This window comes from Rhinatrema bivittatum, chromosome 6, assembly GCF_901001135.1.
Source record: "Rhinatrema bivittatum chromosome 6, aRhiBiv1.1, whole genome shotgun sequence".
Lineage (NCBI taxonomy): Eukaryota > Metazoa > Chordata > Amphibia > Gymnophiona > Rhinatrematidae > Rhinatrema > Rhinatrema bivittatum.
Window position 1 is genome coordinate 282,376,509 of NC_042620.1, and position 12,756 is coordinate 282,389,264.

At 48.0% G+C, this 12,756-nt stretch overlaps 1 protein-coding gene across 1 annotated transcript in view; it reads right to left on the reverse strand.

Moving 5' to 3' along the window:
• YIPF6 (Yip1 domain family member 6) overlaps positions 1–12,756 on the reverse strand; it is a 31,577-nt gene that overhangs the window by 14,605 nt on the left and 4,216 nt on the right. Inside the window, exon 2 of the mRNA XM_029607284.1 lies at positions 940–1,068. Within this exon, the coding sequence (XP_029463144.1) occupies positions 940–1,068 (129 nt within the window). The remainder of the gene's footprint in view (positions 1–939; positions 1,069–12,756) is intronic.

The window sequence follows — 12,756 nt, forward strand, 5'->3', positions numbered from 1 at the left end:
AAGGAAAGGGTAAGTACAGGAGGCTCCTAGTCACAAAGACACGAAGGAAAATCAGAGACCAACAAAATGCAACAGAAAGTAATTTGGGCAGACTGGATGGGCCACGGTCCTCATCTACCATCATATGCTATTTTTTAAGCACTCCAGGGATGCCTTCTGCATGTCCTTTTAAAACAGAGTAACCCATTCAAGAAACAGAAGTGCTTTCCAGGTGAAAGCCAGGCTGAGATGCAAGGGGCTCAGAGCATTCAGGATCTCAAGGGTACTAAACATACTTTTTTGTAGTCAGATGACTCCTCTGTTACAGAGTTCTGTTCTTACAGAATTAAGGCAAGAATCCAATTATTTAAAACTTCAAAAATAAGTAAAAAAAAAACAAGGCTGTTTAATCAAGCATTTAGTAACCTGCTGCTGGGATATTCTCATTCATGGTTGTCTTAGCACCTGAGTTCACGTTCTCTATCCTTGGATTCAGATACAGGGATGTTGATATATGAATTTAAACTAGATGGACTTATTATTCTTATTAGATCTAATGTGATCTTATTAAATTATATATAGCCCATTCTATTATTTGTTAGAAATTAGATGTTTTTTCTATAAACTTATTCATATCTCTATTATCAAGTCCATGTTAATAACTGTTTATTGAATACTGATAACTTTTGATTTGATTCACTTGCTTTCATATTAATCATTTCAATGAATTTTAGCTATTTATTGTTGTTATATGATTTTTGTATTCAAATATTGATACTGTAAATTGTAAATCTTCATATAGTAATGCTATTTTTATTGATCATCACTTTGCTGCAATAAGGAATTGTGGTATATTAAATAATTAACAAAATAGGAAGGAGGGAGATGCTTTAATGCACAAGGTAACTGCCAAATGTTCTCCCTAACATCACATCTTAAGCCTGGAATACACAAACATACAATGGTTTCCTTAATAGGTTCATCCAACGTAGAGCTGTCCTCCTCCTGAGCATGAGTTCCCACTGGAACAGTGATCTCTCCTTCCACCGGAATATCTTCTGATATAGATACATCTGACAAGCCAGCAAACTAGGTGTGGAAAAAAATGTAGTTCAAAGGTTAATAACCCAACTGGACATCTTCAAAGATGTAAAGAGTTATAAAGTATAAAGAAAGAGGGGAGAAGGTTAGATGTGATTGAAGTGGGAAGAGAAAGATAAAAGTAAACCACAACACACCAGAACTGCAACCCAAACTGAAGTTTACATGTATATTCAGGCAACATTACCTGTAGTTCATTCTGCACTGTTTTAGCTTGATGTATGGTGAAATTAAGCCTTAACTTGCTAATTTTCTTCGAGTCCTGTCAAACTAGTCCAGGCAAGTGGGTTTACGGAGGGCAAGTTCTTTGCCCTGATATTCTCCCTCTATATAGTCTAGTACAGCAGAGAAGGCATCAACAGCCCGCTGCCCAAGCTGATGTGCGAGTTCCCCTTGGATAGCCAAAGAGTTTGAATAACTTTTATGAAAAAAAAAAAAAAAAGCTTGATGCAGCATAGTAAACAAAAGAGCTTTAAATTTGCTCTTCTTCCTCTCCAAGACAACTTCTCCTGGCCCGCAAAGGATCTTTATTTTCATTACCCCTTCTTACATACAGTGGCTTGCAAAAGTACCGGTATCTGATCCCCTAAAAAGTTATATTTGTGTGGATTACAAGTACTTACACAGATTGTTCCAAAAAGTAAGTTTACTCCAAACCAGTATGCTCTTAAAGTAAATTTTCAGTCACAATTCATTTTTCTGCATTTTTTTTTGTAAAACATAATTAAACACTGAAAGATGTTTAATTAAGTATTCAACCCCTTCAGACTAGTACTTGGTAGAACCACCTGTTTTGCAATAACAGCTTTATGTCTGTTGGGGTAAGTTTCTACCTGCTTTGTACACTGTTTTGGGAGTGATTTTTGCCCATTCTTACTGACAGGTTTGCTCCAGGTTGGTTGGATGATGCTTGTAGACCGCAATTTTCAAACAATGCCAGAGATTCTCGATTGGTTTGAGATCTGGACTCTGACTTGGCCATTGTAGAACATTCACCTTTTTGTTGTTCTCCATTCCAGTGTTGCTTTGGCCTTGAATGTGGGATCGTTGTCCTGCTGAAAGGCGATCTTTCTACCAAGTTTTAGGGTTTTTTTAGCAGACTGAAACAGGTTGTCTTGCAGTATATCTTCATGTATGTTGCACCATCCATCCGTCCTTCAATTTTAACAAGATGCCCAGACCTCGCTGAGGAAAAGCATCCCCACAACATGATGCTGCCATTCCCATACTTTACTGTTGGGATGGTGTTTGCTGAGGAATGGGAAATATTAGGTTTGCGCCATATAAAGCGTTTTCAATTTTGGCCAAAAAGCTCCATTTCTGTCTCATCTGACCACAAAGCCTTATCCCATATTTTAACTGACCTTAGGAGTTTCTGATGTGCTTTCCTAATGGCGACATGCAGATAAGCTTCTGCCAAGCACAAGGAAGTGAGAAACTCTCCTTTCTTCACTGCTCCATAAAACTGATCTCAGTGTTTCCATCCTGAATCGGGTTATTCTGAGAACTCTGTTTACCCTCTAAGTACAATACTGGGCAGAATGTTCCCTCTTTTTGGGGCTCACATAAAGAGTAACATCCTGTCCCCTTTTCTGACTCAGGAACTGGGACAATTGTCTGTTATGCCAGTAGCCGATCTACTGTTGTCCAGACAGCCTTTTCTTTTATTGGGGACCTGCATGGGGACAAAAGAAAACTTTCTGGGACTGGGGCGGAAATTCCAGGGCATAACCTTGCTGGATAATTCCCAGGGCCCATCTGTCCTTGGTTGTCTGGGTCAATTCATCAACAAAAAGTGTTAAACTGCTGCCCACTGGGAGGGGAAATCGAGGAGGGTCCCCAAGACATTTGGCGCCCTTAAATCACCCTGAATTCTGGAGGGACTTGTCTCCGGGACCGCTCTGGCTCTCTTGCCTGGGCTTATTCCCCTGGGGAATCTGTGTCCTACTAGATATGAACTGTCTAAAGTCCCTGGCCTTATACTTGAAGGGCCTAACAACCTTTCAAACTTGGTCCTCTGCAACCTAAATGGTTCTGAGGCTCCCAACACTCATTAATTTATCCACATCATCTTCAAAGAGATGACAACCTTTAAAAAGTAATCTGTTCAACTTTGTCTTGGACGTGGAGTCCACCAACCACTGTCTTAGCCATAGAAATCTTTTTGCCATTACTACTTGCTTGGCCAAAGTCCTGATTAAATCTTATAGGGTGTCCGTCAAAAAGGCCGAGCTTGATTCTAACCTGTTTGCTTCCATATCTGCAATCTTCTCTGGCTCTACCATTATTGTGCAGTGGGGCACTTCACTTCATACCCCGGCCTCCCTGCAAACTGCTGCTTGTAAGGAGAGGCTAGCAATCTCAAAGTTCTTCTTTAACAGGTAGTCAATCTTTATCCTGCAGATCCCTGAGGGCAGCACCCTGCTCTACCAAAATCATAGACCTTCTTGCTACTGCCCACGCCTGAGCCCTAGTGGAATGAGCTTTAACCTGAAAAGGTAATGGCTTTCCTGCCTCCACATAGGCTCCCGTAACCACCTCCTTAATCCAGTGAGCTATGGTAGCCTGCGAAGCTGGTTCACCCTGCTTCTTTCCACCGTGAAAGGTGGACTGGTTCTGAAACTTCCAGACACCACACCAAAAAATCTACTGGCATTCAAATGACAGAGGCAGAATTTTTCTGCATCCTTGTGCTTATCTAGGGATGGTAATGAAATGGACTGATTCAAATGAAAGTACGATTGTCCTTTCCGGCAATGTGAGAGGCAGATATGCTTAGCATATGCTGCTCTGCCCAGACCATGAACACATCTGTCTCCTCAGACACCTGTCGATGCCTGGTTCCACCCTGATTATTGATGTAAGCCACCATTGTCGGACATTTATCTGGACTGCCTGAGCCTCTAGCCACTTGGAAAACCGCAGGCACACCAACCAAACCGCTCATGCCTCCAATCTGTTGATGTTCCACCTGCTGTTCCACTGGATTCCAGCACCCTTGCACCAACAACTCCTGACAGTGAGCCCCTGTAAGTAAGTTTAGAGGTACAAGGACTTGTCTGCTCAGGCCACTTCCAGTTCCCCTCCCACTTCATGTCATGATCCTAAGTTCAGGAAAAAGACAATGTGTTCTCCTCAGAATTAGACATCAGTTTTGGCAGGATTTAGCACTTAGAAGATAATTTGTCTCTAACATCCTGGCCACTAAGCACCAATTTACCCTAAAGAAAGTTCTGTGCCATGGGTGGTTTCAAACATGCCATAAACCTTAGCCTGCTTAATATATTAATACTTATGGCTAACTTACTTACCTCTGGTTCCAACTTCAGCCAATATCCCTCTGTTCATCTCTGAAGCAGATGCTGGCTGGAGGTCCGGAGAATGTGGGCAGGGAAGAAGGCTTGCTTCCTGGTCTGGTACTGGCAGAGCTGTAGGGCAGTCCAGGAAGGAGGCTTGCTTCTGGGTCTGGTACTTGCTGGGCTCCTGGGGCTGCTCTCGGCCTCTCACCGTCTCAGACCCCGTGCCACTCTCCGACCCTAAGCACAGTGTTTCCTCTTTCTGGTCTCCTGGTCACACCTAGTCGTCTCCCTCCTCAATAGCAGGGGATGCTGGGCTGCTTCAGGTTTGCACTTCTTCTCCTCATTTGCCCCCATCTTATACTTTCCAGCTGATAAATATGCATAAGGTTGTGCATAATCATGTAGTGGGTGGAGGGTCTTTGCTGCACTGCAGGTCTTTTCCCTCCTCCCTTTTCTTTGGGGGGATCCTGTCACATCAGTATGCCAAGCTGTATGCCAGAGTCAGCATTTTTTCCGTTTCAGAATGCTCCCACTTCATCCAAGGGTGGGGGGTTCTTCTGACCTCTGGACATCCCTTGGCCAGTCTGTGACTCCTGTTTAGGAGCTTAAGTTGCTGCATGGTCCCTCTGCCTTGGTTTTATTTACACAGGCTCTTGCAAACAGGCAGATCTTAATAAGCATCCTTCAGTGCTGGTTTAAAATTCTCATCTGGGCAAAGTTTCTTTTCTTTAGCTGTGACAGTGTTTTGGCCTGTCAGCATACGTCTGCAACCCTCTTGGCTATTATGATTCATATTTGGTGCTTTCAGTGGTAAAACATGGGATATCTCCCTACACCCCCCCCAGCCCCAGAGGCTTGAATTTGTCCCGAGTACCAACCAATCTGGCGTCATCAGAGAAATTCCCTTCCTGAGATGGTCCGTGAGTAACCACCAGCTCAAATGGGATCTCTAATGGAAAGAGAAGCCTCAGCACATAATTCTGCGACTGCAGACTCCATTGGGAAAGCAAAGGCATGCTGAAGAGAGCGCATATGTGCCCTCTCCCAGAGAACCACTTCTAATGAGGCAACCATCAAATCCAGGACCTGTAGATAAGAGCATACAGTCAGACGACCAGAATACCGCAAGGATCAGACTTCGCAGCATTGAGTAGATCAGAGACTCCAGTAGAAATCCTCTGCCCTGTTTTGCATTGAATCGAACCCCCAGATACTCCATGGTATTAGATGGCTGCAAATTGCTCTTGGTCAGATACACCACCCAGCCTAGTTCCTGCAGCAAGGAAACCACCCTGTGGGAAACGTGAAGAGACCCTTCCAATGTCTTGGCTCGAATCAACCAGTCACTCAGATAGGGGTGAACAAGAATGCCCTCTTTGTTTGACCACGGAGACAGGCAGAGGAGCACTCCAAGCACCTGGACCTACCTTAGTAGGAACTGCCGCTTCAGCAGACCAGCCCTATAGAAAGGTCTGCAATCCCTGTAATAATTCCATCTAGGAAAAGGCCGGGTCCATCCCAGGCCCCAGAGGCCCAAAACTGATGTCTTGCAAGCCAGTTTCCCCTGAAGACAAACTGCGGACCAATTAGGGGAGAAGAAAACCCAGTAGTGTCTCGTTCAGTCGCACTTTCCTCAGACCGTGGAGATGCACCATCTGCAGCAAAATCGGAAAGAGGCAAATCTCCTTGAGCATTCAGGCAGCGCTGAGAACAGGCTTAAAGAAAGCTCCGGCTGAATGGCTCTGATATGGCAGGCAGCACAGATACGTGCTTAGATTTATTCACCGCGGGTGGCATGCTATAAGCGCACAGCACAAAGAAGGTTTGCACCTAGTTTACCCATACATAAAAACGCGCCTAATATGGACACAAAAAAATGTGCATCCAAGCCCACGTGCCTTGGCTGTTCGCCCCAATGGACACCCAAACTGGACTCCAGGTCAGATGCCTAAGCTGGGAGCACAAGATATGAGTCCAGAAGGATGCACGAGACTGGGCGCACACCCGGATGTGCAAGTGTGCGCTGACTGCAGCAAAAAAGTGCGCAAAATTGCCCCGCGGCCTACTGTGCACAAAAATGGGAGAAGCTTGGATGTGGGACCTAGCCAGCTGTTCGACCTGCTGTGCCTGTACTCTCTCCTCATTTCATAGAACTCCCCAGATGTATGAACAGGACAACCAAATGCTGAGGAAACAGACCCTTCTCCTGCTGTCTTCCAGTCACTGACTTCCCCCCTCCAAAAGTTTAAAACTTTTACCTGAGCTCAGCCCTCTCTGGCTGAGAGCAGGAATGGGTTCCGGCTACAGGGGCAAAGGGCTAAAGCCTTCACCGCTGAGCCTCTCTCAGCCTGCAACCGTTAATTAGAATTTAGGTCCATGCCAGTCAAGGCTAGTGGTCTGAGACACTCTGAAGGAGGGACCGCACAGTATCACCTCAGGAGGCAAGCGGTACTACACAGACACAAGAAAATTAGGTCTTACCTTCGATAATTTTCGTTCCTGTAGTACCAAGGATCAGTCCAGACTCCTGGGTTTTGCCTCCGCACCAGCAGATGGAGTCAGAGCAAGATTTGACTGGCTCTGCCCTATATACCAGGGTGCCACCCACAGTCAGTCAGTATTACGTCATGTCAAAGCAGAATGATTCTCAAACCAAACTATCTATCTACAGGAAATGGAACTGAACCTATGGATAACTGACCCCAATAAGAAAAATCAGACCTGCAAAGAAGGGTACGAACAGCGGGAAAAAATCTGCAGATCAACGGAGAACACAACAAATAGCAGTAGCGGACTCTCCTGAACTTGTATGCACAAAATGGGCGGGACTCTGGATTGATCCTTGGTACTACAGGAACGAAAATTATCGAAGGTAAGACCTAATTTTCTTTTCCCTGTATGTACTGGATCAGTCCAGACTCCTGGGATGTACCAGAGCTTGTACTTACGTGGGATAGGAACCGGAGAGGCCCACTCTCAACACGCCTACCCTGAAATTCCCTCCGCATGGATCTTGTACATTGAGTCTATAATGACACGCAAAAGTATGCAATGACTTCCAAGTTGCTGCTCGGTAAATCTCTTGTGGTGAGATTTGATGACACTCCGCCCAGGAAGCTGCCTGGGACCGAGTGGAATGTGCCTTGAGCCCCACCGGTAATGGCTTGCCAGACAGCAAGTAAGCGGAGTTAATGGTCTGTTTCAGCCACCGTGCGATCGTGGTCCTGGAGGCCATATTACCCCGCCGTGGCCCATTCCAAAGAACAAAGAGGTGATCCGAAGTCCTAAAAGCGTTAGTAACTTCCAGATAACGCAGAAGTGTCCTTTGAACATCCAATTTTTTCAAGTCCTGGAAAAGAGGATCCGACTGATCCAAATCGGAAAAAGAAGGAAGTTCTACGGACTGATTCAAATGAAAAGACGACACCACTTTCGGAAGAAACAATGGTATGGTTCGTAAACTAACCCCAGAATCGGAGATCCGCAAGAAAGGCTCCCGGCATGATAACGCCTGTAATTCAGAGACCCGACGTGCCAAGGAAATTGCTACTAAAAATACCACTTTCAACGTGAGATCTTTCATAGTCGCCCTCTTCAATGGTTCAAAAGGGCGTGCACACAAAGCTTTAAGGACAAAATTCAAGTTCCAGGATGGACATGGAAGACGCACCGGTGGATGCAAATGGTTGGCCCTGTGAAGAAATCGAGAAACATCAGGATGTGCCGCCAATGCCACCCCATCTATAGAACCACGCAAACAGCCCAGGGCTGCCACTTGTATCCGTAAGGAACTACAGGACAAGCCCTTAGACAAACCGTCCTGAAGGAAAGCTAGAACGTTGGAAAGCTAGAACGTTGGAAACCGACGCCCGAGTGGAAACAATTTGACATTGGACGCACCAGGACTTGAAAATCCTCCAAACACGAACGTAAGATAGGGAAGTCAACACCTTGCGTGACCTCAGGAGAGTGGTCACGACCGCGTCTGAGTAACCTTTACCTTTTAGACGCCTCCTCTCAAACGCCATGCTGCTAGACAAAAGCGATCCACCTGATTGAAACAAACAGGACCCTGATGAAGAAGGTTCGGAAGAAGCGGGAAGCTAAGCGGGCCGTTGACTACCAGATTGAGTAGATCCGCAAACCACGGTCGATGGGACCATTCTGGAGCCACCAGGATCACATCGGACGGGTGAGTCTCTATCCGACAAAGCACTCTTCCGATCAGAGGCCAAGGTGGAAACACGTACAGCAGGTTCGTTGTCGGCCAGGCCAATGCCAGAGCATCCACGCCCTCTGCCCCTGTGACGAGCGAAGAAGCGAGGAGCCTTGGCATTCTTGAAAGTCGCCATGAGATCCATGCACGGCATGCTCCACCTGTCGCATACGAGTTGATAAGCCCTGTCCGCTAGCTCCCACTCTCCGGGATCGAGCTAATTTCGACTTAGAAAATCTGCGTGAACATTGTCGACCCCTGCTATGTGGGACGCAGCTATGCTTGATAGGTGAAGTTCTGCCCACTGGATCAACAGCCGAGCTTCCAACGCCACCGGCCGACTCCTGGTTCCGCCCTGAAAATTGATGTAGGCTACTGTGGTCACATTGTTGGACAGCACTCTGACTTCCTGTGAATGAGAGGAAGAAAGGCCTGCAGACCTAGGCGAACTGCTCTGGTTTCCAATCGGTTGATCGACCACCGAGACTCCGCTGGGACCAACGCCCTTGAACCGACTGTCGCAAACAATCGGCTCCCCAACCGGATAGGCTGGCATTCATAGTGATCACCGTCCATTCAGGCACTGTCAGTGGAACACCCTTGTACAGGTGGTTCGAACACAGCCACCACCCTAGACTGGAACGGGCGGGCTCCGTCAAGGGCAGGGGAAGGTGGAACTGCTCAGAAATGGGACTCCAACGGGAAAGCAGGGCCGACTGTGAAAGCCGCATGTGCGCGAATGACCACGGGACCAATTCCAGCGTAGAAGCCAAGGAACCAATCACCTGTACGTAATCCCAGACTGTCAGGACGGGTTGTTGAAGCAAAGACGATACCTGGCGCTGTAGCTTGAGACCGCAATCCAAGGAAAGGTAAACTCTTCCTTGACGTGTGTTGAACAAAGCTCCCAAAAACGTCAATGACTGGGATGGGACTAGGTGACTTTTGGCGAAGTTGACCACCCAACCGAGAGACTTCAGTACCTGTGGCACCCTCTGGATTGCCAAGTGACACAGACTTTCGGACTTTGCCCGAATCAGCCAATCGTCCAAATACGGATGCACCAGCAAACCTTCCCGGCGAAGATAAGCTGCCACCACCACCATGATCTTGGTAAACATTCTGGGAGCTGTCGCAAGACCGAAGGGTAGAGCTTGAAACTGGTAGTGGTTCCCCAGGACGAAAAATCTCAGATATTTCTGGAGGTCCTGTCGGATCCCTGTGTGTAGGTACGCCTCTGTCAGGTCTCGAGAAGCCAAAAATTCTCCTGGGCGAACGGAAGCAATGACCAACCGTAACGTCCCAATGCGAAAACGGGGTATCTGCAGACATCTGTTGACTTGCTTGAGGTCGAGGATGGGTTGGAAGGAACCCTCCTTTTTTGGAACTATGAAGTATATGGAATAACGGCCCTTTCACTGTTCTGTGGAAGGTACCGGAACAATCGCCCCCAGGCCTAGGAGACGATGCAAGGTGAGCCTGACCGCCTCCCGTTTTTCTGTATATCCGCATGGGGAAATTAGGAACCTTGGGCTGGGACAGCGTGCAAAATCTAAAACGAAGCCGTGTCTTACCACTGAGAGCACCCACTGGTCTGACGTGATTGTGGTCCATTCCTCGTAAAACAGAGACAATCTGCCCCCTACCTTTGGTACCGAGGAAAGGACTGGCCTGACATCATTGCGCAGGCTTCCCCCGGAAGATGGCTGGGAAACTCCAGGCCTATCAAAGCGCCGGCCACGAGAGGGCTGGGATGAAGACTGCTGGTGCATTGGTGCAGGACGAAAGGAAAAAATGTTGGGACGAGTTGGGCGAGACTTGCGAGCCCCTCGAAATCGAGATCGCGCGGAGAAGGATCCCCCGGGATCGCGTCCTGTCCTCCGGCAGGCAATGAACCTTATTCTCGCCCAGCGACTGAATCATATCCTCCAGTTCCTTCCCCTTAACAGGCAAGGAACCTAAACGGGATTTGGATGCCCCATCCACCGCCCAATTTCGTAACCACAACAGCCTGCGTGCCGAAACTGCCGAGACCATGGAGCGAGCGGAAGTGCGCAGAAGATCATGAAGGGCATCAGCACTATAGGCCACCACCGCTTTGAGACGGCCCGCCTGTTTCGCTTCTTCTTCTGAAAGGCCCTCATTGGCTAACAATTGTTGCACCCAGCGAAGCCCCGCTCTCAAGGCAAAATTACTACACATCGCCGCCCGAACCCCTAGGGTGGAGACTTCAAAAATCTTCTTAAGCTGCCCTTCTAATTTCCGATCCTGAAGGTCCTTAAGAGCTGTAGCTCCTGTAACTGGAATGGTCGTCCGTTTTGTCACTGCCGAAACCATAGAATCCACCTTCGGAACCCGAAGTATATCTAAAGCATCCTCCGGAAGAGGATACAGCTTATCCATAGCCTTCGAGACCTTCAATCCCAGATCTGGGGTATCCCATTCACGAAAAAGCAAATCCGTAGCCGAAAAATGAAAGGGAAAGACTGTAGGAGGACCATTCAGACCCAATAATACTGGATGCATTGAGCCCAAACGAGACTCCTCCGGTGGTGCCGCAATCCCTAACTCCTCCAGGATTCCCGGAATTAGTGGACCCAGTTCCTCCCTACGGAACAGGCAAAGCACCTTAGGATCATCACCCTCAGTGACTTGACTCTGCCGTGCAGAGCCCTGAGCGTGTTCACCAACTCCTTTAACCCCCCCGCGGGGAAGGGTAGCCTCTTCTGGATCCTCCGGATCTGCGGATTCCGAAGCCGAGTCTGATTCCTCCCGGGGTGGGATAGTCCGTAATGGCCGTTGAGCCTTGGAAAATTTCCCGGGGTCCAGTGTCTGATTCTGCCTTTTAGGTGGGGGAGGGGGTGCCTCGAAACCCCCTGACTTAAAGGCTCTGTGCATGGCTAAAATGAAATCAGAGGAAAAAGAGGAAGAGGAATCATCAGAATCCGTGTCAACATCGCCATCCAGTCCTCCCCCTGTAGCCGCTGCCAGCGGGTCGAGCCTCGCAGCTGACTGCTTGGGGGGGGGGAGGGGTGTGGAAAATCAGCAACCTCTCCCGCAATCGGAGCCGCGACTGAAGCGGCCCCCAAAATGGTGGCTTTTCCCGCGGTCACCGACCTCGATCTGCGAAGCAGGCAGTTCCCCGCCAGGGAACTGCGCCTCACAAGAACCCCCCTGACCGGCCACAATGTCCCTTCGCCTCCGGGGATGCAGGCCGAACAAAGCCCAACCCGCGAGAGGTGCTCGCGATCCGCCCCACATGCGATGCAGGCCGGACCGCGTGGTATAGGGTCACCGGGTCGACACAAAAACTAAGGAAATAAAAGAAATACCCCCAAACAGATCGCCACCGCAACAAGGGAAAAGAAACCGCGAAAAAAATCAAGCCTTTTTTTTTTTTTTTTACAGAAAAAAAGAACGCCATCTGACCTGCTCCGCTGTCCACTCGATGGGTCCTGAAGTGGTCTGGTTGGTGTGAGTGATCCGCACTCTTTGATATCACCCCAAGCTGGGCTGCCTTCAAGGCACAGTTAGGGCCCTCGACCCTTAGCCACAGACGCCTGCAGAACCAGGGGGATGGTCCCTTCAGGACCTGCCAACCCCCTGGGAGGCGAAGACCGACAAGCGAGAGCCCGACTTACTTCAGTAAGTTTTGTTTTTTTTTTTTTTAAATAGAACGAACTTAATTCAAAATTAGCAATAAAACCAAAAACAAACTACCTATCTCCCTTTTTTTTTTTTCTTTTAAATCAGACCGTGAGTGGAGCCCCGGACCATCTGCTGGAGACAGAGTAATACTGACTGACTGTGGTTGGCACCCTGGTATATAGGGCAGAGCCAATCAAATCTTGCTCTGTCTCCATCTGCTAGTGCGGAGGCAAAACTCAGGAATCTGGACTGATCCTGTACGTACAGGGAACTCCTTTCCAACTTTTTTTTTTTTTACACTCTTAGACAATCCCCCGAAAGGAAATGCATGTCCGCCATCTGCTGGAGACAGAGAATAATGGCGGGCTGTTGGGGTGGGACTATAAAGCCGTGACTTTAGCTTTTGCTCTGTCTCCATCTGCTGGCAGAGGTGTATAACCCACTCTTTGGGACTGACCTACCCGAATACTAAAGAAAATAACATTTAGGAGAGAGGGATCATTATGCATATCT